Below are 27,813 nucleotides of genomic sequence, written 5' to 3'. Positions count from 1 at the left end.
CAGGCCTAAGTGGCCCTGCTTAAAATCAAAGAGAGACAGTAGGCAGGATTGACTGTTGGGAGAAGATGTTTGCTTGAACCAGACGAATTATTAATAAACTGATTGTTATTATTGTTATTAAACAGTCTGTCTCACTCCACATGGTAAAATGGATTGCAGTCCTTCCTTATTATGCCCAATAAATATTTGTGTCCAGATGTGCAATGAGGACACGTTTCTCTCAGGGACTGTAGCTAAATCATGATGCTACCAATGCTGGTCTCTTCTGCTCCCTGCATCTCTCCCATCCGCGTCGCTCTATTGCAGAGAACTGCCGTTATCTCCATGCTGAACCTTGCAGACTCTGCGATTTCCAACAGCGACTCTGTGCTTCAAAAGGCAATGCTGGGACTTTTAATCCCAGTTTCCTGAATGCCACGTTGGCAAGTGAACCTGTGGGTCTGTTAAATGCTTTAATTGTTGGGGCCCTGGTGACAAGACTCTGGCCTATTCCTGAGCCTGCAAGACTGTGTTCTTCTGTCCTGAGAGCTTTAGTTTCCTAAACCTGTGAAATCTCTACCCGAAGTGCTTACAGCTGACCTAAGTGAGAGATGTAGGGAGGTGAAATGGTGTGTGGGGTAGCAGGCAAGAATCAGAAATACAGATTTCTGTTTGCTTCCCTGCCTCCCGGAGGACATTGCTTGTTAGCATGGGCCAAGCATCTTGGAGATGGCAAGTCAACTCATAACAGTCTGGACACCAAGTAGGAGAAGACTTGCAGCTGCTCTAAAGGGAAAGTCACAAGGTGAGATGCACTGTGCGTGGAGGCAGGAGGCAGAGGGCAGAGCCAACATTTGATCCAAAAATCCAGGTGACACCTTCCAGGTTTTGGGTCCACACACGCGAGTGAGCCATGGCTAATGAGGACCTCTCTGGAAAACTCCCAAAGGACAGGAGTTGAAGACATATTTTTTGAGCTAATTCTTGGCTGAGGTTGGAGAAGTAAGGCTGCCATGATGTCTACTAAATAAATATGGGCTACTGTTGCTCTTGTTTGTCTTTAAAGTTTTGGAGGAGTTGCAGATGGCCCTTTAAATACTTGCAAGGCCTGCAACTTTTCCAGAGTGTTTTTTCCCCTTTTCTCCAAGCTACTTGGCTCTCTGCAGCAATTAATATTATCTAATGAGGGGAAAAGCAAAGCAAAGCCTTCATATTTGAGATTATTCACGCAAACAAAAATGTAAACAGCTGTCTGAGAGACAGGCTCTGTAGATGGGCCCCTACGTGAACAAGCTGCCTGGAGCTGTAGCAGAAATTGGTGCATGGATATTTGGTGCCCGCCTGGGTACAGCACAGGAGGAGTTAGAGGCACCGTGCGGCCACCTTCGGGTTGAAGAGCGAGGCTGTTGGCAGCCCCGGGAGAATCCGGCTGGGCGGTTATCGCTTTCCAGTGCCGCTGCAGGGTGATTTATCACCTCGCTCGTGCAAACTCTCGCTTTAGCTGGAAGTCCTCAAGGACTCAGGTGAGCACCAGGAGAAAAACATTCCCCCACCCAACCCCCTGCCATACGCTGCAGCCATTTACTTTCGGATGTTTTCCCAGATAACGGCAAACAGGATCATAAAGCTGGGTGATTTCAGAAAAGATTAAAAGAATGACGCCGGGGTAGACCATAAGTTTGGCTTTGCTGTGACAGGTGGCTCTGGCCAAAGACTCCCTTGGTAAAGGCCCTGGTGAAAGTGTCCCTGGCTGCGTGGAGCAGCTCCGTAATGGCCCCGGCTGCAAGCTGGTGCGTTGTACCGTTTCAGAGGAGACATTAGCTCTTAAACAGAGCGGGTAACCTCCGGAGGGATTAATGAAGCGTTTCCCTGTGCGTTCCCATGTCGTGTTCCCTTCGTTCGCCCTTTGGGCGCAGTAACCTTCTCCCACTGGTCTGCGTGATTTGTGCTGGCTTTGCTTTGACGACTTGGAAAAGGGGCTTTTCCTCCTGCGACCTTCACAGGGATCTACTCACTTCTTAGGAGATTTAACAGCAAAAGTTTAATGCTTCTGGGGCTGGGGAAATGTTTCTAGAGCAGGCTGCAGGTTGGCAGGGGCCAGGACGGGGAGGGAGCGAGGTGGGAGCAATCAGGGCGGCAGCAGAGGAGGAGGGACACGCAAGGTCCGGCTCGCTTGCCAGGGGAAGTCACCTCAACCACCTGAACATAAAAATGGAATGACCTCAAACAAGCCCTGTGCTCGGCCGGTCAGCCGTGGAGGCAGGGGCTGGCGTTTGCCGTCAGACCCAGGGAACGCGCTTGGGGAAGGCCGGAGGCAGGCAAAGGTGCTGCGCACACCTCGGAAAAACACAGATCCTCAGATCCCCTCCTGTTTGCGTGGCTCTAACGTTGTCCAGTCTCAAAGTGGGTCACCAGACACATTAACTATCTCTCTAATCCCTCCTTTAGTCCTCCTGAAGTATGTACATGCTGCCGGCCTGCAGCTAAGCTAGTTTTAAAACAATATATCTGTATATTTTCCTGGCGTATTTTCTATGCCTTGCTGAGACAGGATCCTTCCTTTTTCACATTTTTCCTCGCAAGCCATAATTACATGGATACCCAATGTAAACAACAACAATAATGAAAATACCAGTGGAAAATCCCAGACACATGCTTTCTACTACCTCATCGTCTGCAGCTTTACTACCTGTGCAGCCAACGTTCCCAGCATTTTAGTTCTTCTCTTCGTGTTAGTGACCCTGACAAACATTTTGGGTGGAAAAGGAGGATAATTCTCTCTCCCTGGCCACTTACACAGCAGAGTGAATGGGTTTGTAGCCCCTGCATGAGCAAGGGAAACAGCATCCCCTCCTCTGCCTTCCCACCAGCTGGAAATCCGGATGAAGGGACTTTCTGAAGCCGCACAGGAAATCTGCACTGGTGTCAGGAAAACCCCACGTTTTAGGAGATTCCACCTAAACCTCAAGATATGGACATTTATTCACAGAAGCAAAAGTCACTTTTGAGTCAGACCCTCCCCTCCAGGTACAAAACCCATGATGGCCCTTGATGCCTCATGAGCTCTGAGGACTGAAATAGCTCACATGTCCTGAGCTTGTCACAGCAAGGATGAATTTGCTTGTACCTGAGGCTTCCTGGGATGAAGTGTTCCTAGCAAAGCCAGAGGATTTTACAGCAATGCTCCGCTGACCGTGTTCATACGCCTTTCCTGCATTTGCTGTGCACAGACGGTCTGGGTACTTGAGATCTGACATTGGCCTTTTTGTTCCAGCTGGGAAAGAAACTGGAAAGTTTCAAAATTCTCTGTGAGAGATAGACTGGAAAAAATATTTGGGGCTTGGTCAAAATGATTTTAATAATTGAAAACATTTTTGTTTTCATGTTGATTTATTTTATATTCTAAAATTAGATGTTAAAAGTTGGTTCAGAATGGAAAAACTCAAGATAACTCCTTCCAAAAGTTTTGAAAGAGGATGTTTTGACTCAGTAGGAGCAATGTGTTTCTCTTTCTGTCCCTGACATGACATTTCTGTGAAATGGACGTGATTTTTTGATGCTTTCATTTTGACAGACTTGCATTCTCCAGCAGAATAATGATTCTTTCTGTTGTTTTTCCAAACACCTGCCTATTTAATGCAACGAGAGCTGCACGTCAGCCATCTGCAGGCAGCAGAGGTGGGATGCAGCAGGCACCACCACCGTGAACAGTCCTTGCAGAGGCGTGACTGTGCCCATGGAGAAATCATATGGCATAAAGAATATATTTTATATGACTTTCTGGCCAAGTTTGTGTCAGGGTCACCAAGTAAATCCCTTAGCTGCACAGAGAACCTGCGTTGTAATAGCCCAAAGCCTGGGAGGGGGAGCCCAGGCCATGTGGCCTCTCCTGGCCTCCCAGGAGCCCATCCTTGGCACACGGCTCGTGCTCCGGGTGCTCTCCGTGTTGCTGCCTATGACTTCTGGCTCTTTGGTTCAGCCAAGGCTCCTAAATAGCCTTTCTTCCCCTGCTCACTCATCCTGGCGGTGGGAGCAATCTGCCCCGGCATCTCTGCTGTGTGTTGGGAGCCTCTTGGGCTGACCTGAACGGGGTCATAAATCACTGCTGTCTTCACAGCCCTGACTCGATTGCTCCCTGCTGGGTTCAGATCTGAAGGCAGCCAGGATCTGGCCTGTAGTCCTCCTGGAACACGGCTGCGTTTTGCTGCTATTGCACTAGCAAAGAGGTTTGGAAAAAAGAAAAGGCTGCTTAAGCCTCTTTTGGCATAGCCTGTGTGGCTGAGAGTGTCACGACACCTCACCCGCAGGTGCCATTAGGGTAAGGGTAGGCCACGACATGGGTTTAAGCATCCCAGGCCTTGTGTCCTGTGCCTTTTTGTCCATTTTAAACACCAAGCTGCATGATTTAGCTTGTGCTTGGGCAGAGGCAAGCTCGGGATACCTGCTGCTCGTCTGCATTGCGGTGGATCCGGTCCTGCCTGGCTCTACCTGCTCGGGGGCATGAAGGGACAGCTGGGCCACGGGGGTCCCTCCGAGGTGTCACTGGGGCTCCTGCGCTGGGCTCAGTGGTCAGGCAGTGCATAAGCCTGTATATAAGCCTATATAAAGTGTCTGGGTCTGCACTCAGGCTTATGCCTCTGTTTGACTCTTCTGCTCTAATGCTAAAACTAACCTTCCCATGAAGCAACCCAAAGCCAGCTAGCTGGCAGGTCCCGAGCACTCCCCTTTGGGGCAGCGCGGCTGCTCGCCCCACGGCCGCTCTGCACGGCTCACTGGGGCCCATGGGAGGGGAACGGCGCCACTGACGGGCTTGGGCAAACGAATCCTCGGGACCTCCCCGAAAGGTTTTCTTCTTTGCTTTTTTCCCCTTTCGGAGACAAGGTGAACGAGATCACAGGGACACGCAGCTGACCTGGGTGATGGCCTCTCCTGCAGAGCTAGCCACCGGGCTTTCTGATGGAGGGGGGGATGTCCTCCCAGCTGGTGGCACTTGCTTCACGCCTTGTGCAAACACCCGGACAAGCTCCCCTAACCAGGACCTGCAGGGCTCCAGCAGGCAGGCAGCAAATCCACAGCCTTTGATTTCCAGCTTGCCGCGAAGTCCAGGGGAGCTGCGTTCATGTACGGACAGCAGAATTCCCATGGCACAGCAATGCCATCAGGATTGTTATTGCACTAAATCACAGCAAAATCGGTCCCCTTTGCTTCCTGTTTCGTGGAAGCACCAGTGCGGGTCATCAGAAAGGCGGGTTTGCAGCAATACCTGCGGCAAGCCCATGGGATTCCCATGACAACACGTTTCCTCCGCTACCCACCCCACATTTCACCTTTCTCTCTGCATCTTTAATAGGTATTTCTTTATGGTGAGGGACACAACAAGAACATATTTTACCAAGGAGTTGGAAGGAAAATCCAGGCCCCAAATTCTGGGTTCCTCCCCAGCAGGACAGGACGGAGGTATCTGAAGCACTTGTCACCCTTGATTGCAGCTGAGCAAGGCCAACGTGGGGCTCTCCGCAGCACTGCTGACCTCAGAGCTGTTATCCTCCCTCAGGGATGGGTGTTTTGTCCCTCTTCCCCGAGCGCTCTGCCCTTGGAAGCCGCAGGTCCTAGCTGGCTGAACGCAGACAGATGTTGCCCAGCTGTGCAAGATCAGCGGAGCAATACTGACATGCAGCGGCCAGCGGCTGTCAGCTCAGCCATGGCCTCCCCCTCTGCCACCACTGGAGGTCACATCGCAGCGGATGGGTGCATATCTTGGACCTCTGGCTGAGAATATAGGTAATTCTCAGCAGAAAACATCCCGGCTGGTAATATTCCTCCTGGAAAAGTGGTGTTTTTTTGCAGAGGCATTACCTGCTAGTTGAAGAGGAGGGAAGTGCTACCAGCTCGCCAGGAAGAAGCAGTTTGTTCCAGAATGGTGTTTAGGCTTCTCTGAAAGTGTCCCATCGTCCTGCCTGGGAGGCACCGTGCTGCTTCCAGAGGATGCTGATGGAGAGGCATTCCCAACGTCAAAGCAAGTGCACATGCTACACCTGGAGCACCAACCGGGCAAGGGAAAGGAAGGGAAGAGGAAAGGCAGAGGAAGAGATTCAGGTGCCTGCAGAAGCTCTGCTCATGGTGCTGGCAGCCACGTGGCTCAAAAGCGCTTGGCCACCCCAGGTGCCCCTGCTGTAAATCTGTCCCTTTTTATGAGTGTTGATCTGTTTTGAAATTCAGCCAGAGAAATTACATGAGCGTGGAGCTTCTCTGGCCGCTACCACCCCCCACCCCCAGTTCTGGGTGCAGCGTCTCCTAGCACACGTTCAAGGTAATGCTGGCAGCTCACGGACCCTCGGGTATGGCCCAGCTGTGGCCAGCTGGCTCAAGCCTCTGCTCTGCTCCGTTTTTCTGGCCGCAGCACAGCGTGGATTGGTGCCTGCCATCCTTAGCGCCTGGAGCAGCACAAGAGCCCGTCCGTGCAGAAGATGGGGACAGAGAGGACTGGGAAACTGCAGGGGATGGGGGAAAGGGGAGAAGAGGTAAATCATAACATCTGACACAGAGCTCCGGCGTTCGGAGCCGACTGCGCCGGCCCAAGGTGCAGGAGGCAGGAGAGCTGTGGGGGACCCCAGCACCCCGGTGGCTGCAGGAGGCGAGTTACCGATGTGTGACCGGAGCAGGCTGGAGGACGGCTGGCAACACAGGGCACCGCGTGTCCCCGGACAGCCCCGAAACGCAGCTCCCAGCAAGCTTCCCTGCCCTGGGAAGCTCCGAGCTGACGCGCAGGATCTTGCTGGTGTTACTGGGTTGCGCCTGCGTTCACTGCTCCAACTTAACAACCTCGTAAAATACCCAAAGCCTCTGTTACGGCCTGAATAAGATGTGAAATCACAGCAGGTCAGTGAGGGGGAAGGAGCTCAGGCCTTAGCAAAGGGGGATAGTTTGGGCTGGTTTGGTTCTGCCTTATGTCTCCGGGGCGGGGGGGGGGTGTCTGCAGTGGAGCAGTTGGTCCATCAGAGCCTCCTGGTAGCGTGTGATGCTTCAGTCAAAGGACCGAACATGATTCGTGGATGTGTGAGAGGGGAAGCGGTGAGCTGGGAGATGATTTTACCTTTTTATGGGATGGGGGAGACTGATCCTGCAATTTTGCATCCAGTCCTGGTGTCTGGATTTAAGAGAGAGTATTGGGGAGTGTTGAAAAGAGCCACAGAAATGATTCAGGGACTGAGGAAACTGCCTTACAGGGGGAGAACGTGAAGAACTCCATCTGTTTGCACTATTAACAAGAGAGACTGAGAGGTGACTTGATGACAGTGTGTAAATGCCTTCACGGAGGGAAAAAAATGGGCACTGCAGCTTCTGTAATCTAGCAGGGGCAGGGGAAAAAGCACAGGCTAATGGTTAGAAGCAAAAGCCAGATGAAGTCAAACTGGAAATTAATCACCTTCGCCATTAAAAAAAACAGATCTAATGTTTTGGAACAAATCCAAAGGAAAATGATGTTTTCTTCTTCCTTTTTTTTTTTTTTTTTTTTTTTTTTTCCCTTCTTGATGACTTTAAATGAAGACTGCGTTCGTTTCGTTTTCAAAAGACCTGCTTTAGCTGAGGCACAAGGCAGCGTGATCCCCGGGTTAAAGCGATGCGGGTGCCGCTGGAACGGACGCGCTAGCCCGGGCGCCCGGGCGCATCCCCCACCCCCCAGACACGCCGTATGGAGCTAGCTGAGGGTAAGATCGAGGCAGGAAAAGGGGGGGGGGGAACAGGTTAAAAATGCGTTTAGCTGCAGCGGCGCAGAACACGTGTATAATGACAGCCTGGAGCCCCTTGAGGGTAAAAGCGCTGGGACCTGCTTTTGGAGAGGGTTTTTTTTCCCTCCTCTCGGTGCACATCTGGTCTTTTGTCCCGGCCGGCACAAAGGACCTCTCTGCTCGAGCGCTCGCTGCCACAGCCCTGGCCCCCTTCCCACCCGCCTCAGCTGATCGCTTCCTGCTTGCAAGCTGCTTAAATTTGTCTGGTTGCCTGTTTCCTTTGCTCCTGGCAGCCCGGTTCACCGAAGCCACCGCTGGCTTTGGGGACACGCCGGTGCCCGGTGATGGTGGCTTCTCCCCAGCTCGATGAAACTCAATGCAAAACCCTTGGTGGGGAGGCTAAAATAACGGGCCTCGCTTCGGCAGCCGCCAAATCGCACGCGGAGAGCCAAAACGGCCCCACCACGCCACCGAAGGTCACACCTGCCCTCCTCCGAGTGCCCGGGCCTTTCTGCCCCGCGCTCAGATCACGACTTCCCTAAATCCCCCAGGGAATGCCGGGCTTGGCAGCTGAAATGGTCCGATAACGACCTCATCTCATCCCAAACGCTATGCTTAATTTTGCTCCAGTCCAGCCCGATCCAACCTCCAGCCCAGCCTTCCTCCGGCTGGCCTCGTGCGCAACTCTCCTCTCCGCTGGCGCTGAGCACCCGCTGGGTGCAGGCGCTCAGCCCCAGGCCCTCGGTGCAGCTGAGGTGGAGCCCGGCCTTGCCGGAACCTCCTGGGGTTTCGTTATAACAGAACCACTTGGAAACGGTCAAACACGGCAATTGCTCCGTGTTGGGAGCAGTTTCCACATCTGGAGCAATTCCAAAAACCATTCCAGGGTTTTGGAAGGGAACCCGGGCTTCGGAGCGAGCGCCCGGCTCAGCGCATCCCATCCCCGGCACTAGGCCACCTGGGAAGAGCTGTTTAACTCGGGCAGGTCCGCTCGGCCCCGACCCCACGAGCCGCCGGGCGTCCCTGGCAGTGACGCACTTCCAGCGTTCGACCTCAAACCCGAGTCCTGCAGTGACAGGCGAAATCCCCCAACTACATACACGTCTGCGAGGGAAAGCAGGAGAGATGGGAAGCGCTACTGGTGTTTTAGCGTGTGTAATAGCAGATTTACTAGAGGGATCTGGAAGAAAAGTTGTTTTTCAAGGGAACTGTATAATCCCCAGTGAGTCGACATCTCACTCACGTTCAAGGATTTGCCTCCCCGACCCGGCGCCAAGCTGCAGAAGGATTTGCCGTTCGCTCCTGCGTACGTGCAGTAAGGACGCCTCCCTCGCCAGGTTTCTCCATCTTCCTGGAAGGGATGCTCCCGTGCTCCTGGCAAGGGACGGAGCGGGCCCCGTTGTGCGCCCCGCGCTTGCGGGAACAGTCGGAACTGAAAAGGAGAGCAAAAAATAAAAAATGTAACCCCTTAACACATGAACACGGCCCTGCCAGGAGCCAGGCATTGCTCTGCAGGGAGAGAGGACCAGGGCGACACTGGGCGTCCCCAGGGGTCTCCAGCAGGGATGCAAAACCTGGCGGCGCATTTCTGGCCGTGCTTTCCGCCTGCACGGCCTTGGCGCGCTGGCCAGGCTGCGACTTCGCTCTGCTCTCCGCTCGCATTTGTAGTCCTCCTCTTGCATCGCAGCCACTGCCGGGCGCTGCCTCCCCAGGAATGCGGAGTAAGGTCAGAAACTACTTAATACACAGCGACTTAGTGGGAGTTGTGCAGCAAAATGCTGCTGGCTGCTTTGCAAAGTGACTCTGCAGAGAGGATTCATTATTCCTGCATTGCAATTAGTGATAATTAAAAAGAAAAAAAAAGTTTTAGTATCACGAGTTATGCTGGGTGTCCGAATTAACATCTCATTGAATTATCAAAGCTTTCAAGCAGTGGGTGGCAGAGAGAGTGGCTTGGGGCTTGCAAATAGGTCAGAGAAAGAGCTCGTTGCTAAATTTCCATTGGGGAAGAAAATCTTGCTGATTTGATGGAAGAAGAACAATTCCAGGGAGGACGCTGATACTCTCGACGCTCTCGGAGGGAAGCGGGCACGCAGGCCGTGCAGCTTGCACGCAACCTGGTCTCGTAGTTCAGTTCCTCATTCCCTGAGGGTCCATCCCACGAAAACGTACATTTTTCACTATCTAACTCCAAACTAAAACCATAAAAAAAAAAAAAAAAGGAAGTGCGAAAGTCCCAGCAGTGGTGCCGGCGCAGGGCTCCTCGGTGCCCTTTGCATCGCCCCACGAAGGCTGACATCAAAAGCTGCCGGTGAATTTTCGGGCGCTTGCGTTTCGGGGTCCCACCTGGGATGCTTTGGGGCTGCTTTTCGGAGGTGTCGAGCACTTGCAACTATATTTGACATCAACAGGGGGAGCGGTAGGTACTGCCGAAGCCGTCGCTGCGGGCGGCTGCACGAGGGCCTGCGAATGCCCTCCGGGATTTCACATCGCCTTCGCCCGGCCCTCGCTGCCGAGCCCCTCAGCTGCAACAGGGCTGCAGGGATTCGCACCCCGGCGCGGGAATTTAGCCCTCGACGCTCACGCCCTTGCTGTCGGAGGGATGTGCCAATGCCACGGAGGAGTTTTATTTGTGCAGCCCTTTGTAATGACTTGCATGATCAGTCGGTCCTAAAATAAGCCAGTTGTGCCGGATTTGCAGAAATGCTCTCTCGCTCGGCGCATGCTTTCGCCTCTGAGGGATGCTCAGTCTTCGTTCACTTATTCTGCTGGAAAATTGGTGCCGCCGGGACAGCTGACCCAGCCAGGCTGCCTACGTCTCTGCTAGGCATCAGTGCGGTGGGGATAACAGCATGGGGCTCGTGGCACTGGCTGAGCATCAGTAGGTTGAAGATACCGAGGCGCTTAAATGCTCCAAGCAGAACTGGAGAATATAATACTAAGCAAAACAGGTGAATAGATCACGTAGCCTGATGCATGCAAGGGTCTTACGCCTCTGGCCCGGGTACCACTGAGCCAGGAGCCAGGTCCATCCTCGCAGAGCGGACCGCCGCACCGGGGCAGCCGCCGAGCCCCACAGCTTTTCTTTAAAACGAAGGAATTTCTTTGTTCCCGGCCACCCTCTCCTGCACGATCGGTTCCTCTTCTCGGCTCCTTCCTTCCCGTTCATGCAGACAATAACCTGGGGCGCAGCGCAAGCAACCCGTCCTCCCTTTCTGCTGGGATTACATTGCCCCGGACGGAGGGACCCTCCAGCTCCCGTGGGGAATAACGCGCTGCCGCTCACTGCAAAGGGCAAACCTCCGGGGGGCTTGTCTCCGGCGGGGGGGGGGGGAATGGCACTGCACAGCCGCCGCGGAGTAACGATTATATCATTATGCAGGGATAACGTGCCGTTTATTTCCAAGAAGCACGTCGACACGCGGAAGGAGAAGCCTGCGGCCCCGCCGGACGCCGCTGCCGTCCTTGGCGCTCCGGCCACGTGCCTCCGCCTCGATGGGAGCCGCGTTTTCCCTCCGTAGCGACCAAACCGAGCAGGGCTGCCCGGGGGGGGGGGGGCGGGGGGCGCTGCCCTTGCAGCCCGGCGGTGCCGCCGCCCCGACGGGAAATCCCTCCGGCCCGGCAGGTTACCCCGCTCCGCCCGAGCGGCACAAAGAGGGACAGGGCACGAGTGGGAAATGGCGGGGGGGGGGGGGCGGCAGTGGGCGAGGGTGCCCGGGGTGGGGTGGGGTGGGGGGAGCAGCGAGCACCCCAAGGCGGGGCCCTTTATTTAAAAGAAAAGGTTAAAAAACAAAAAAAAACCAACAAAAAGAACCGTACAGCGAGGACAAGCTGCGGGCGAGGCCGCGGCGGCGGGGTGCCGGGTGCCCGGGCCGGGATGCCCGCTCCGCTCCGCGCCGCTCCGCGCCGCCCCCCCGCGCCCTCCCCGCGCCGCCGCCGCCGCCGCCGCCGCCGCGGGCGCGCCCCCGCACAACACCGCCCCGCCATGGCCCGGGCGGCGCGCGCCCGCGCCCCGCGCCCCGCCCCCTCGCCGCCCATTGGCGGCGCCGCGCCCGAGGCGGCCGCGGCGAAGGGCGGGCGCGGCGCTGATTGGCGGCGGCGCGCGCGGGGGCCGGGGCCGCGGCGCGGCGGCGGCTGTCAGCGGGGCCGCGGGGTGCCGCGCTGCCGCCTGCGGGGCCCGGGCGGCGGGGAGCGCTCGGGCATGGCCGGCTAGGGCGGGCGGGAGCCGGCCGCCGCCGCCGCCCCTTCCCCGGCGCCGCCGCCGCCGGGCCGCCCCTCCGCCCGCGGCCGCCGCGGGGAGCGAATGAATGAATGAATGGCGGAGCCCCGCGCCGCACCATGAGGCGCCGGCCGGGGACCGCGCCCGGGCTCGCCCTGCTCTGCCTCGCCGCGCTGCTGGCCCGCGCCGCCGCCGCCGCGGAGCTGCCCCCCGCCGAGCCCAGCCGCGCCGCCGCCGCCGCGCCGCCGCCGCCCCCCGCCGAGCCCGGCAGCGGCAGCGGCGGCCCCGCCGAGGGCGGCTCCGCGCCGCCGCCCGCCGAGCCCCGCGGCAGCCCCACGGCCCCGCCGCCGCCCGCCGGGCCCGGCAGCGCCGCGCCGCCGCCGCCGCCTGAGGAGGAGGAAGAGGAGGAGGAGGAGGAAGCCGTGGGCGGCAGCAGCAGCGCAGGTGAGCGGGGCGCGGGCGGGCGGGCGGCAGCGCGGCCCGTCCCGGGCAGGTGCCGCGGCGGCGGCGCGCTCCGGGGCCGCAGCCCCGTCCCCGCTTTCTTATCCTTACTAATATTATTAATTTTAATTCATTTTCCGCGGTTGCAAACAAAGGCGCTGGCGCTCAGCGAGCGGATCCGTGCGGCGGCGCGGCCCGGGGGAGCGGCGCTGAGCACCTCGGCCGGGCGCAGCCCCCACCCCCGGGTGCCGGGTCTCTGCAGGGCCCTGGGGGCGGGGGGGACCTCTGCTAGTGCCCCGTGGGGTGGGGAAAAAAATAACGGCTTCGGGCCCTTTGCGGCCCGGTGCGACCCGCTCGCGGCCCGGTGCCGCCGCCGGCGGGGCCCCGCGCGGCGTCCCCGAGGCGCCTCGGGGACCCGAGGGAAACGCTGTGGCAGCGCGGCCGCATGAAGATTTCAACAAAGAGCGAGAGGAGGAGGTGAAGGCCACCCTGCAGAGCCGCGTTCGCAGCGGAAGGTTTCGCCGCCAGTGCGGGTTCGAGCGACGGTGCTGGTCGCTTGCTGGGGAGGTGGAAACACCGATGGTCCTGGGAACCGAGACGCCCGTTTCATCGCAGGTTAAGTGCCCAGCTCTGCTGAGGGCAATGGATAAAGCGTTGTCCACTTATTCCACCAGAGCCTGGCTTCAGTTTGTATTCCTGAAGTTTTATTTTTGGATGCATGCAAATACTATAGCCCTGATTTGTTTTTTTCCTTTTTTGTATTTTTTTTTCCTTGCTTGGAAGATATTACATTCAGTAAAAGTGTGTTGAGCTTTCCCTAATGCGAGAAGGAGATATTCTGCTGTTCCTTGTAGCTTTAGCAGCCTACCCGAGAGGCATTAATCAACCTGTTTTATTTGGCTAGGCATATAATCAGTTGAAAACCTGAGCTTTCTTGTTTTCACAATTTATTTCCTTTTCTTTTTCTATCGCGTTTTGTGTCTTTATTTTCTTAGGAAGAAAGAGGATGGTTGAAGATTGGAAATTGCTGATAAAGATAGGAGGGGTTGAGTTTTCTTAAAGTGAAAGCAATTTTGCTTATCGCGCTGTGATCAGGCTTCCTTGACTCAGTCAACAAACCGAGTGACTTACCTGCTGTTCTCAGCGAGCGCGGCGTGGACTCGGCGGCCGTGTGCAGCAACGGGGAGTTGCACCTCTTTGCGCTGAGTCATGGGGAGCAAGTATTTCCCTGTCTGACTCCGTGTTTTGTGTGTGTCAGGGTAAAGCAAGAGACCTGCTGGCTTGAGTTAAGGAGAGAGAGTGTTGTGTGCCCTGGAAGTGCCGCAGATGGAAGCCGTGGAGCTTCTCCCGGTCGTGGTGGCACAGGGTGCTGCTGTTGCTGCCACCTCTGGAAGTCAGTCCTGCTGGAATGATGCCAAAGGCCTCATCTCTTCATTCCCTTTCTCTCAGGTTTTTACTGAGAGCATCCAGCTCACGTGGGTCAAATTAGAAGTACTATGTGAGGGTATTGCAAGAAGAGAGGTGGTTAATTTAGCAGCTGCTTCTGGATGCTCTTGGGTGTCCACCTGTGGTTGTTGCATAATGTTCCTGCATTCTTGATGATCATCTTTTCATAAATTCTTAAGATTCTTGTATAATGCATGGTGCGTGCTGCTGTAGGAGGTTACAGGAGTGCAAGTCAGGAGGTTTTGTGGCTAATCCCATTGCTGCCGCTGGTCCTCCTTGGCTCCCCTGGGCAGGCTGTCCTCACCTCTAAGTATTTCAGCTTTCTCATTTGTAAGGTGGGAATGATGAGGATAATACTTCCCTACCTAGCCAGGCTGTGCTGAGTTTCTGTGGTTGAGGCCTACAAAAACCCTCTGAAGTTCTGAAGGGCAAATTATTAATGGCTACTGTTGGTCTCTAAATTGTTCTCCTCTGGTGCCTTTACACTGCAGTGACAGACAGGGCAGAAAAGCACGGAGAGATTATGCTCCTTCTCCATCACTAATTCTCCATTTGTTAATGTGACAGGCTGAGATTAAATCTGATTGATGAAGGATTTCTTGTGTGCTTGTGGATAGAATGGGCTTGGGGCACCTCAAGAGGAAGGAGTCTGGGAAGGATGAGCTGGCAGCGCTCCTCCATAATAACAGCCCTCCCCATGGCATGTTAAGGGGCATTGGTGGCACCTACCCGGTTTAGGAGGAAACCTGCTTGGCTTGTGGAGTTGGTCTGTGTGGTATGTACAGCAGTCCTCTGTCTGGTATTTTTTCCACTTTTTTTTTTTTTCCCCCCATGGTGACCCAGTCTAGCAAGTGTCACTGAGTCCTGCAAGGAAGCTCGTGTCCAAAGAGTGGAGCTTTGAGCACTGAAGGAGCAGTGAAGTCAGCAGGCACCATGTGTTTGACTACAACTCTCCTTTTTCTCAGTTTCAAGCATGCTTTCCACATTACTGTTTCAACCCGTAATAGTGAATTAACACATTAGATGCTTTATTGTATGAAACAAATGGGCCTTTTCTTGTGTATGAGAGAATTCCTTTTAATGCTAATAGAGTTCTACTGGTTAGAAATTGCTGTGAAAGAGTCCTCAGATGCAGCATTTGTTCAGCACTACCAAGATTTATGTTCAAATTTGAATACATTTTCCCCACCCTGATTTAAGTGCTTCAGCAATAGGTGCAGAGTTGCCTTCACTTTCATTCTCATTCTTTTTTTTTTCTTTTTTAAATTTCATGATGTTTATTTTTCTTTCCAGTCTAGTGATTGTTTTAAAATCCCAGACTTTCTTTTAAGAGAAGAAAATTGCTAATCCTCATGTTTGTGGAGACAAGCTTAGAAGTATCCCCTGCCTTATCCCCAAAGCCTCTAACACCTGAAGTGGAGACTTTTCATTCTCCTTTTGTATGAAGTAGCGTTGTTTTAAGGCAAATGTTGAAGCTTTGCTGGGGAAGCTGGCCTGTGAATGAGCATTGTCTGGGCGCTTGGCGTGATGGTGCTGGACCAGATGCACCACTTCTGTGATCGGCATGCTCCTGGCTGCACTGTCCCTGTGTGAAGAGCAAACTGTCTGTAGCGTTGCCATTTCCATAGGGTGGTGCTGACAGCAGACAGCAGCATGCACAAGCTGATCAGGAGAGCAGGACCAAGATGTGGGGCTCTCCGAAAGACCTTTTGTTCTTCTTGCTCCCAGCCCCAAGCACAGCAGGTGAGTGGGCTGAAAAGCCAAAGCCTCCTTACACGGAATTGCTGTCCCCATGGCATGGCAGGGTCAGCAGAGAAGATCTATCTCCCAAACCCTGACTTAGGGTCTAAAACACTATGGTCTAAGGCTACCTGTTACCTTCTCTCCTCTCTGCTGTTTGGTAGCAATCGATCTGGATTTCTAGGTCATCAGATCTCAAACCGAGTGGTCAGAGCCCAGCTCTGCACCTTGTGCCTTCCAGTGGGAGGGATTTCTCTCCCACTTCTCTTCCCACTTCTGCTGCAGCTGCAGGGCAGGAAACATGTGCGGCATTGTCCTGTGGGCTCCAAGCTTTCTGTGCTGTTCTGAACATGGGTCAAGGTGCAAAAGACATGAAATATCTGGATGGATTTTGAGCATTCTGCATGGGCAGCTTCTCTGACTGGGGCCCTCCTAGACCAGATGGAGAAGGTGCAGCCAAACTGATGGTGTCTGCAGTGTCGGGGCAGATTGTCTGATAGTCAGCTTATGGACAAGAATCGGGCAAATCCCCGTGAGTGCTCGGCCCTGGCAGCGGTTTGGCGTGGCCTGGCTGATTCAGCTGATTGCGGGAGCTCGTATGGCTCTGTTTCCATTGCTGTGTCGCCCCCTCCACTGCTAGTTCTGGGCCGTGACGGCCACGCAGCAGTGGGACGAGAAGGGATGGAGCTGGCTGGGAGCGCTGGGTTCGGTGCTTTGTCCATCTTGAGGAGGAAGCTTCTGCTTTTGTGCCGATTGCTTGGAGGCTGGTCTGCGTGCCCATGCTGGGCTCTGGTCCCTGTGCCCTGCGTCCCTGCATGTGGACCGGTCTCGTGGGAGGATGCCTTCAGTTCTGGCCCCCATTTGTAGGGGAAAGAACCCAGCCCAAACCATGGAGCAGGGCAATGTTCAGCCTGTGATGCCCTCCAGTGGGGACCCTTGCTGTCACACCTGAGCTGTGCTCCTTGTTTGGCTTTGATGCTCAAATCCCAGGGGAATAGAAACATCTTGAGTTGCTAAAGGCCATTTTGGGAAGTGTTACGAGTGCCTGTCCCTTTTGCAGCACTTGGTGACTTGTCCATGCCTCTCCTCAGGTAGCCCCTACTCTCTTTGGACGTCCTCCTGCCCTGGTGTGCCTCGTGATCAGCTTTTTCTCCATCCTGCTGGGTTTGCTGCATCTGTGTGACGCAGTGGTCCCTCCTGGTTGCACCTTAACATCTGATACCTGTGCTACAGGTTCAGTTTCCCCAGCCAGGGCTCGGCGGTGAAGAAGACTAAATGCTCGCGATGACTTGCATAGCCTTCAAATCCGACTCTGCAAGTAGTGAGCCCGGTGGCACCTGTGGTCACCTTGGTTCTGGGGTTGCATGCGGGGACCCCCTGCCTCAGTGCCATCCATTTCACTTCCCACTGAATGGGTGGAAAACGGTGTGCCAAGGGGTGTCTGGAGCGAGTGATGGGAGCTGCGGGAGGGCACACCGGGCCTGTCCGCCTCCTGATCGCTTGGAAATGCAGCTTAAGCTTCCCTCGTATGAGGGCTCGGGATTGTGGTTCAATGTGGTTACCGAGATATCGCAGTTTCAAGATGTCAGCGGGATTTTAATTTTTTAAGAAATGGAAACGAAGTTACAGACAAGAAGGCTGAGTATAAGGAGTGATTGTGTTAATTTGGGATCAGTATGAGAGCAGCCAGGGCAGAGTTTTTTTCCTTTTCTTTTTTTGGATCAAATAGTAAATTGTAGGTTTTGGACCTTGAGTTTAAAATATAGTGATGTTGCCCCCAGCAGAAAATGTCATTCCTTACCTTCCTCCCTGCTGTCTTGCCTACTTCTGTGCTCGTGTGTCTGAGATGTTCTGAAATCACAGATGCATCAAGCTCTCCTACCTCAAGAGTCTGGGATACTCAAGCTTATCAATACTAATGAAAATCAGGATGTTCTGGAGCAGGCTGCAGTGTATCCAAAGTCTCATTTGCTAGCTTTCCTCCACAGGGAGCAGCACTGGAGGTTTTTTGATGGCTGAGATTTTTGACATGATCACTTAGCTGAGCTGCAACTTGGAAGATACCAAATGTAAAAGAGCAAGAGCCGACCAATGCCAGCGGCATTGCTGTGTTGCTTATCGATGCGATTTCTCTGGCTGCTCCCCTAATAACATCCAAATGCCTTGCGATCTCCTAGTTCCGTGGAGGGTGAGGTTGCTTCCAACTCCTACAGCTGAGGACCTAAAAACGTAGCTGAAAGGGGGTTTGCTGGATGCTGTGCGAGAAGCTGGCGTTAGCGTGAGCCTCTGTGCTGTGATGCCAGCAGCCCAGTGTGCACCCGCTAGGATGCTCTGGACAGCGTGGTACCATGCCGTGTCCCCGTCTCTCTGCAAGGCTGTTGGCCCCGTGAGGAGCTGGATGGGATGCGAAGGTTGCATCTGCCCAAAGAGCCAGGAGGGCGCCTGGTGCCCCGACGGGAAGGACCTTCTCTTGAACATCCTGCTGGTGCGGAGGGCAGCACGGAGCCTGCATGAGCTCCATCCATCCTCGCTTCTGGAAGGCTGTGCCTAAGACAGTGCAGCGGCCCTGGAGGGCTGCGTTCCTCTCCGATGAGCAAGCACTGGTGCGGGAGCAAGCGGGAGTTCCTGGAGGGTAGCCAGTTGGTGTGATTTGACCCCGGCTATTTTGGGAAAGGCAGCCTGGACCTGACAGAGGGAGACCTGACTCCTTGTCCAGCTTCCGCTGGGCTGGGTCGGAAAGGAAACCACCCACGCAACTAAAAACTGCTGGGGGACAGTGCCCGGCAGACGAGGAATGGTTGTGGTATCGCAACGGGGAGCACGAAGGGGCGCCGCTGGCCCCGTGGCACGGAGCAGGCCATCCTGCATGAGCAGTGACCCTGGACATGAGCCCATTGGAGTTGGGGGAAATGTTTCGAGGCGTTTTTGATGAGAGCCCGTGGTCTATAAACATATGGAGAAGTCATTATGCTGCTTCTAATCCTTGTGCTATAATATATATAATGTATATTTAATTATGTATATTATATATAATATAAAACAATCCTTTTTAAAGGAACTGTATTGTTGTGCAGTACCTCAGCTGCAACAAGGACTCCACTGAGCTTGTAAATGAGGTTGCAGCAAGGGCTGTGATTAGCTTCAGAGATCCTGGGAGCCCGTGGGTTTTTCTTTCCGCAGCTTGTGCTGAGCATCCGTTGAGCTCCACAGGGCTGCCTTGTGCAGCAAGGCCCCACTCGGCAGGAGCCGGGGGCCGAGGGGACAGGCTCTGGCACTTTATAATTAGCTGGGGATATTCATATGTTTTACTACTGAAAGGCTAGATTGAAAGCTATAGCCATCTGCCCTGCCTTGGGGTGGGGGGATGTCTTTGCACTGCTCCAGGAAAACAGAACTCGTTGCGTTTTTGGTCTCGTTAAGCTGGCTGAAAAGCAAGGTGTCTGGTTCACAGGAAATTATTTTTTTTAATTTGGCTTTTAGGCTGGGTCAGACTAAAATCAAATAGTTGTTTTTGCTTTGCTTTTGGGTATGCTCCCAATGAGCTGGAAGGTCCTGCCCCTTGCAACTGCCCGGTAAAAACTGATGTTCTTGTTGTACTTGGTGCTGATATCCCCCTGTCAAGCTAGGAGGTCGCTGTCTGCACTCCCTGCTGCGGGTAAATGCACCTGAGATCCTGGCAGGGTTTCTTTGGAAGGGTATTTTATGTGATTAAAGCTTGGCAGTCTGGTAATCTTTTGAAGAAAGCATTCTGGACTGAGATAAATCGAATCTCTCGTGTGTTTCGACAGGATTTTTTTTTTTTTTTTCTAATGTAGTAGGAGACTTTCAATCGGGTCCGGTCTTGGTTCCTCTGCTGGCCTTGTCCTCTGGAGGAGGCCAATGACTCCTCCTCCGGTGGGTTGCTTGCTTCTCCTCTTGCCTTTCCCTTCCCCTTTCCCTCTTTGTTTGCAGCCAGGGATGTCAGGGAAGTGGTCCACATCGCTCTTCTAGAGCGAGAGCAAAGCCCGTCCCACCGCTAACGGGCTCCTGCAGCCGAGTCTCATGGTCATCAGTGGTTTTCACCAAGTATTTAAAAAGGCAGCAAAAAACCGATGGGGACACTTGGTTCACGTGGCTTTTCTGCACCGCGCAGAGCTGCCCGCGAAGAATGGACAGTCCAAACATGCCGTCGTGGCGCGGGTCCGCGGGGAGGGCTGATCCCCCAAAGCCGGGCTATTGTTCGGAGGCTGAATTCCTCTTCTGGCTGGTGCTTTTCTGGATGTTCCCATGCAAAATGCCTCCCGGCGCTGGTCACATGAGATACCGCAGGGTGGTGGTACGAGAGGGTCTGCCAGCCCTTGTGCTCGGGGATGGCTCCACTGAACCCCCCTCCTTTTTTTTTTTTTTTTTTTTTTTTTCCCTAGAGAAGGGGCAGTAGTTGGATTTGGGATCTCTATTCTGTTCCATAGACATGTGGGTCCTATTTCGGAGCAGGCGTAACGAGGAACCTCCCAGGAGCTGCATGAGCTTATGCTAAATCTTAGTTTAGTCCTGTGCTTAGAGTTGGATTTTTCTGAACACCTGCTGTATGAATTAAAATTTGCCTTGTAAATGTAACCAATTCAAAGCCTGAGCATGAAAGACGAGCGTTTGCCTTGGAAAAAGAGCAAAAAGAGAGAGAGAGAGAAAAAAAAAAAAAAGCCAAACCTCCGCAAGGCTTTTCCTCTCCTCTTGACGCAGGCACCAGGGTTGAACCTAGTGAGAAGTCCAAGTCGATCTTTTACCGTTTTTAATTCGCTTGCCCCTTGTCCTTATAAATATGCCGGCAGAAGCATGACAAGGCAAGCATGTTGGCTATTTATAGCTCACGCTGCTCCGCGTGCCTGCTGGAAAAATCAGCTAGCTAAATGGCTCTGCAGCCTTGCAGCAAAAGCCTCAATGACACAGGCATTTCACATATATGTGTGTGTACTTATATTTGTGTATTTAATTTCTTCAGCACGCCCAGGTGGTTTGTGGCAAACCTTCACCCCTGGCAGATACTGCCGTCTCCTCCAGTTCACCCAGCATCGCTCCCGCCTGCGCTGCCCGGCGTGCAGCCCTCCTGCTGGGCTTCCTGCAGCAGAAATATTCCTCTCTGCCAGAAGAGGAGGAGCTATTGCCTCATTTTTGGGAGGTGAGGAGGCATCAACTCCTCCGGTGACCCTGCGTCTCTCTGGGTCCCACTGTCTCCATCCTGCTTCTGCAGATGGATGGAGTGAAGGTGGGAGGCGCTGAGCTTCCTGGCTGTCCAAAAGGTGTTGAGATTTAATTCCCAAGTGTCAGGAGAGGATTTGAGGTTTAATCCCCAAGCGGGAGCATCCACACCCCTGGATGGGCTGTTTCTGCTCAGACAGGGCTGCTTCGCCGCTGGCCACCCCTCAGACCACAACCAGTGATCCCTGAAATGGACTGGTACCTGTGGAGATGCATCTCCCATGCAGGGTCAGGCATCCCACTGCTCCTCTGCTCCTTGGGTGGTTGTTACCAGACTGGGTGTCAAGGTGGTCACAGTAATGCTCCCCAACCTTCCCTTTTTTTTTTTTTTTAAGGCTACTTTAACCCTTTATTTTCTCTTTCTTGGCATGGCATCACCTCTGCATAATTAACAGGCTGCCTCAAACCTTTACTCGTTTAACTGGTCGTGCTACTTCTCAAATGAATCTGCTTTATCCCTGGCAAATTAAACTGCTGCCGTTTTCGGGCAGCTTTACTCTCTTTTTGAATGACTGGCTGCCTATATTAACTGATAGCGCTGCTTGGGCTGCTTTGATCCTGTATTATTTATGGAAATGATGGCATATAGCTCTGTGTGGCTGATTAATGCTGCATGTATTTTTAATGTACTAGTTCTCCTGTTTGATCTGTGCTAAATGGTTCTCCTCTGTGTTCCTGGGATCATTCTGGTTATTTATGAAAAGGATATTGGAATGGACTGTTTGTTTTGCAGCTTTTTTTCCCCCCCGCCAGCGGTCTCGTTCTGCCGTGTTTTGAGCTTTCACAGGCCCTTTTTTAAATACCGCTCTACTGCTATCACATGGAGCAGTTTATATTTTACTGCTATTAATTGGAGCATTTCATTGGTGGCGTTACTCTAAACTCGCAGCTGTGTGCGTGCTTGCTTGAGGGTCTGGGGCGACAGAGGCTGGAAAAGCGGATTTCTCTCCGTGGCTTGTTTGCAGCGTAACCCCGGGGCTGTCCCGTAAACCCTGCCTGCCCGCAATGGGTGTGCGGGGTCCGCCTGGTCTGGGTGCCCCGTACTCAAGAACGAACAGGTTTGCAAGGACGCTGGGAAGCGCTTTCATGAAGAGCTCTACAGAAATGCAAAGCAATGGCAGGAACACAAGTTGGAAACCTTTATAGGAGGGCTTTTTTCCTTCTCCCTCTGAACCAGGCTTTTTGTCAAGATCAGCAAAATGTATATCTTTCTGAAAAAGATCATTTTTTTTCCCCCTAAATGGAATTTTCCATTGAAAGTGGTTTAAACTTGACATTTTCTTCCCACCAAATCTTTCAAAGCTTCTAGTTCCACCAAAAATTTCAGTAATTCTTCTTCCTGCCCTGTATTTCAAAGTGTGTATGTATGTGTGTGCATGTGTGTATATACATATATTTTTTTCTTTAGGCCTAGACTTCCTGTGGGATAGCAAATCCATTTTTCTCTCGGCTATAACTCTTGCCTTTTGTCGCCGGGAACAAAGAGAACATTATAGGCTTCATTTCTCTGGTGTTCCTCGCCTGCCCCAGCATGGAGACTTCTTAAACGCTGCGGGGGGTGGAATCAGGAGGGATGCAATGCAATGGTGTCGGAAGGGATTTGAGGGTACGATTTAAAAAAAATAAGTAAAATAGACGCCTCTCCCAAACCTCTGGGTTCTCCCTTCAAAACAAGGTTTGCTCGCGGGATGCCCGAGTCGCGGAGTGCCACGGCTTGTGCTCCGCCGCCTGCGGGCGCGAGCCGCCGTTGGCCCCCGGCAGCGCCGGCGATGGACCGCCAATGCCGTCCCGGGAGGTTTTATCGGCACAAAAGAGGCGTTTGGAGCAGAGGGGAGCGCGCGGACCTGTTGGCTCTTGTCCGGGCCAGAGTCTTTCTCGCTTTGTTCTCGTGCACCGGTGTCTTTCCCCTGGGCTCTCCCTGCTAATAAGAGCAGCCCCGGCTTTCGGCGCCTTCTCCGTCGTGTTCTCGGCTGGCTTTTCCCAAGTCCCACCCTATGTGATGCCATTTTTCCTTTTTCTAATTTTTGAGGAGGCTCTTTTTTTTTTTTCTTTTTTTTTTTTTTTTTCGGGGTGGAGTTTTGCCTTGTTTTTCAGCACGGTGGCTTGGTTGAAGTCCCCGCGGCGCCACCGGCCGTGGCTTTGCCTTCTCCCCCGGGGAGCCCCCTCGGTTCCCGCGGGGTGGCCGTGCCGCGGCACGGCGCGTGTCCTCGTCGCCCGCCGCCAGACTCGGGACCGGCAGGGCTTGCGCCTTGCACAACGTCGCCTCCGCGGTGTTCCCAGCCGGCTCCGGGCACCAGCTGGGGAGGTGGAGCTGGGCGTCTCTGACGAGTTTCGGGGTATGATAAAGCGAAGTGACGTAGAAAACTAAATACCTGTTATCAGAGAAAAGCAAGCAGAGCGCGCACCTGCCTGCAGCGTGCCTCCCCCAAGGGCAGGCTGCGTGCCCGGAGCGCGGCTCCCCGTAAAAACAGGGTTCTCGTTATTACCGTGCTTGCTTTGCCTTGGGACGCTTTGAGAAATCCAAGCTCCGCTCCAGATAATGAATAACAAACAGTTGTCTGGACTTAACTATTTTACTCCGAGCATTTTTCTTCCTCCTGGAAGTTTACCCGGAGTTGTCAACAACGTGCCTTGCGACGTTAATTATCGCCCGAGCCCTGCGCTTGAATCCTTCGCTCCTTTTCACATCTCGGTCGCTTCTTTTCAGGGGGATCTTTTGTGCGAGGCTCTTCTGTTTAAAATGGAAAATAAACGAGTCATTGAAACACTTCTTAAGGGCCGGTCAGATGCAGGCTCAAGTGCTGGCTTCCCTGCAGAACAAGCCCAGCTTTGGGGTCAAACAGAGCAGATATCCCGCGGTTCACAGGATTGTGGACCAGAGAATCCACAATTCTCAAAAGAGGTCTTTTTTTTTTCCTCTGCTTTCCTCCACCCATCGCTTCACACAGGCCCTTTTAGCCTGAAACCACTGGCCCCAAACCTCCTTCAGGGCTCCCTCATGTGCCCACACAAGCTAGGTGGTCTTGGCCTTAGAGCCAGCAGCTCTCCCCCAAATACACAGAGCACTAGGTAATATGTTTAACATGGATGATGGTGGCTGTATCAAGCTGGAGTCCATGTCTGTTTGGCCAAGGTTTTGTCAAGTCCCTGCAGCTCCCCTGGCTTTGGCTGGGATTTTAGATCCTGTTGCAGATCAGGCTTGGATGCTGGTTTGCTGAGAGGTTGCTGGTTCCTCAGGGTTGGCGGAAGAGGAAACATTGTGGTTGCCTCATCCGTCATTTGGAGGACGCTCTGTCCTCTTCTGGTCCCCTCCCCCCCCCCGCCCCGCAGGGCTGTTGCAATGTTAAACGCTCATTATAAAGCCCTCAAAAATTGGGAAATGGTCAGGATGGAAATGTAAACAAGCCTCTTAGAGCTGACACACTGGCTTCAAAGGAAGCTCAGTGGTTTTGAGCATCTCCTTGCTTTAGGATCTTCTGCTTATGCCAGTTCAGAACTGAACTGAGCTGGCTTCCACCGAGGGCGGTTCTCCCTGGCAGCGCAGCCCGGCTGCTGCGCCTGGGTAGTGCAGTGCTGATTTACACCAGCTCATGCCGAGGGTGCCCCAAAGCATCTCTCCTTCTCTACCGAGCTTCAGCGCTTTGGCATGAGATGGCCTTGGTGGCTATAGGCTGAGTTATCCCCTTGGTGATGAGCTTTAGCAGAATTGTGTCCGTCTGTCCCACCTCTGGATGTGGTCAGTAATGCAAGGAGGCAGGAGAGCCCAGGAGGCGCGAGCCCCCTGCGTTTCGTCTATGCTTCTTGGGACGGTTCAGAACAGACAACCTCTGGCTCCCTGTGTGGAGGGGACATATGCTTGGTTTGGGGCCTGACACCACGAGGAGGAAGGGGACGGGGTGCTCAGGAGTCTGCTATCTGGAGCATAGCTACCACGTAGCGTTACGTGCTTAGTTGTTTTTGTCTCGGTGCTTAGGTGGGTTTCTTCTAGTGCTTTCTGGAGGGCTCAGATGCAGCCCTGCAGTGGACACGCAGGTTTCAGGGACTTGGCTTAGACTTCAAGTCACAGCACTTATTTGTGGTTGCTGAACTGGCTGTTTAATGAAAACCATTTTCCTTTTGAAGGTGAGCTATTGCTAGAAATAAATACAGGCAATAATTCCTTGTTGAGGCAGTAACCAGGACTGAACATAGTTATGGCTTCAGCTGGTGTTGGTAGCAGCCACAGTGACTAAGGAAAGAAATTAAAAGCCGATGAGCAGTCCTGATAAAGTCATTAATCGGCTGGGCGAGAGCTGTGTGAGCTGCCCTGGAAGACGCGCTCTGCCCTCCCGCTTCGCGTGCATGTGGGATGTTTGTCCTGACTTTGCACCTTCTCTGCAGTTGATGGAGGAAAGTTTGCGATATAGAAGTGCTCGGGGACATCGGCCACAGCCACCACCTCACTAATTTCAAAGGTTCAGCCCCACATCCTCAGGCAACGGGTCTCTAAAAGAAGACGGCAGATCTCCTGCGGTTCCTTGTTTTCGGTGGCCAGTGAAGACTTTTCTACATCGTGGTGTATTACATGGGTTTTTTTTCCTCTCTCTTCTTTTTCGTTTTTTTTCTTTCTCCCCTGTGGTGTACCCAGACTCATCAGTTCCCTTTTTGAAACCTTAACATTTCTTCCTTGGATTGATCAGCAGCTTCTGCATCCCAGCATTATCGCAGCTCAGGTCTCGCGGTGCTGGAGGAAAGCAAAAGCTTGGACACCCCTGGAAAGGGGACTGAAAATCGGCAAAGGCGAACGGGGAGGTGGGCGCCGTGCGAAGCGCAGCAGGCCAGGCGCGAAGCTCGCGTTACAAAACACGGCCAGAAGCTGCAGAGCAGCAGCCTGCCCCTCTCCCAGCTCCTCAGCGTTTTCCTCGCCCTATCCCAGCGGCTCTTCAGTCTTGCAGCGCGTTATAGTTTATAACTCTCCCTGCAAGGGTTACGGTAAATCCAAATTAGCCTATAGCATTATGTCATCATACCCTTGAAACCAGACCCAAATGGCAAAACCTGCCTGGAACCAGTTCTGATTGCTCATGCTTCTTCTCTCCCTGTCCCCCCTCCTCCCCGGTGGAATTTCTGCTATAGTAATTCCACTTATTGAGCAATAAGACAAAACACCTTTATTAAACTTGTAAGCAAGCTCACAAGCAATAAAAGAACAGGGACATGCTAGCTTTGGACCGTCAAAAGATTTTTTTTTTCCTTTGCTCTTCAGAAGTCTCCTCTCCCTTGCTCTGCCTTTAAAGCGAGGGAGAGATCCCACTCCCTCCGCCTGCACGGCCTTTAAAGTGAACCAGAGATGAAGAAGCACCTTGCTGTCTTCTTGTGAGGAGCAAAACTCTGCATTTCAATATGGCAAATGAACTCTGGGATGTTGTAGCTTCATGTCGTCTCCAAGCTTTAAAATGCAATGAGTCGAGATGGACGAGGTCTTAAATTGGGCTCTGTAAAGCTCTTTTTTTTTTATTAACACTTTCAGTAGCAGTTTATTAGCGCTGCGGATGAAGGAGGTCTTTGTTAAAGGATCGGTCCCCTTCCTCCCCGAGTGAAGGAGCTGCAGCTTAAAAGGAAGTGCCCTAGGCACCTGCTGGAGATGCTGATGAAAGTTTTCATTCCAGATTTTCTCCACAGGCTTAAACATAAAATAGCCTAAACTCCCCCCTGCTCAAAGCAAATGGTCTGTCCTCTCTTTTTGCTTAAGAAAGCAAAAGCAGGCACAAGCCCACTTTGTATAAGGAATAAAAAAGGGAGAGGGGACCCCCCCCGCCACGCACACGCACTTTGCCCTGCTTCTGCAGAAGGCATCAGTTTATGCTAAAAAAAGTGCCTGCTCCCAAATGTGCATAAACCCTTTTGGCAGTTTTCTCTCCGAAGTGCTTAGAGACTGCACAGCGACTTGCTCACGCGGCCGTTCGCCTTTGTTCATCTTAACCGCTACCGAACGAGCGCTGCCGAGACTCACCGGGATAAATCCCCGGGGCTTTCGTCTCCGAAGGAGAGCGCCGCGGCGAGGACGCGCGCGCCTCTGCCCGGAGGACGGTGCTGGCCCGCGCCCAGCCGGCCGGCTGGGAAAAGGAGAAAAACCTAGTCCAAAATCTTGGCTTTGGCCATTCCCGTGGTGGCGGGAGGGAGGGTGTTTCGTAGCTGATCTCAGAAGCACGACCGAGATGGGAGCGCTGTGTCAGCTCTCCTTGGGAAGCCTGTGGGAGTTGCGCTGGCTGAATTTAACCCTGGGGATTTCGTAGGGGAAGGTAGTCCTCGGAGGCCCCTTGGGATAGCAGTGCCTCTGAATTTTGGGAGATCCTTGGAGTTGGAACCGCAGATAGCTCTTTGCAAGTGGTGCCTGAGAATCTTCTGATTCTCAGGGATACCTAAAATCTTGCTTTGAACGTTTCAAAAATTTGCTTGGAGAAAAACCTGGGTGTGCTGTTTGTACTGCCCCAAAAGGTGAAGGCCTTTCTCCAGCAATCTTGCAGGCTGGAGGTAGCAGCAGTCCTGGAGAGCAGCTGCTGCTCTCGGGGGACGCGCAGCCTTTTCTCGAGCCTTGCTGACAGCTTGCTGAGGAAAGATACCGTTCCCAGCATTTCCATGTTGAATTACGCATTGATTGCAATGTTGTGTGATTGCTTTTAGCTTCTCCTCGATTTTGTTCTGTATTTCCTCCCAGTGCAAGAAGGACTACTTGAAACAGGAGAGAAAAGATGACTTTTTCCTGTGTTGCGGCTTGTATCCATCCTGCCGTGGGCTGAGCTTTCGTAATGATACCCGGTGTCAGCGATAAAGGAAAGTTGCAGCTCTTTAAGTTGAAGGAGCAGCTGGTTATACTATGGCTAAACCCAGTATAAAGAAATTGTGTTATGCCTTTGCTACCAAAAAAAGATACATTACTGATGTCGCTGCAAAATGCATTTACTACCTCACTGGGAAATCTCACAGGCGGTCCAAGCTCCTTAGCTTTTACTGTGATGTACCTAAGTGGAGGCATTTAAGTAG

General features: G+C 53.3%; 1 protein-coding gene across 1 annotated transcript in view; it reads left to right on the top strand.

Annotated features, from left to right (window-relative positions):
- The first annotated feature begins 1,251 nt into the window (after positions 1-1,251).
- Positions 1,252-27,813, top strand: part of MEGF9 (multiple EGF like domains 9) — a 64,335-nt gene continuing 37,773 nt past the window's right edge. The window contains exons 1-3 of the mRNA XM_062591307.1: positions 1,252-1,352; positions 1,442-1,502; positions 1,677-1,776. Of these exons, the coding sequence (XP_062447291.1) occupies positions 1,252-1,352; positions 1,442-1,502; positions 1,677-1,776 (262 nt within the window). The remainder of the gene's footprint in view (positions 1,353-1,441; positions 1,503-1,676; positions 1,777-27,813) is intronic.

Source organism: Rhea pennata, chromosome 18, assembly GCF_028389875.1.
Source record: "Rhea pennata isolate bPtePen1 chromosome 18, bPtePen1.pri, whole genome shotgun sequence".
In the NCBI taxonomy this organism is placed as follows: Eukaryota; Metazoa; Chordata; class Aves; order Rheiformes; family Rheidae; genus Rhea; species Rhea pennata.
The sequence above is the reverse complement of the archived record's forward strand: the minus strand, read 5'-3'. Positions and strand labels throughout refer to the sequence as shown.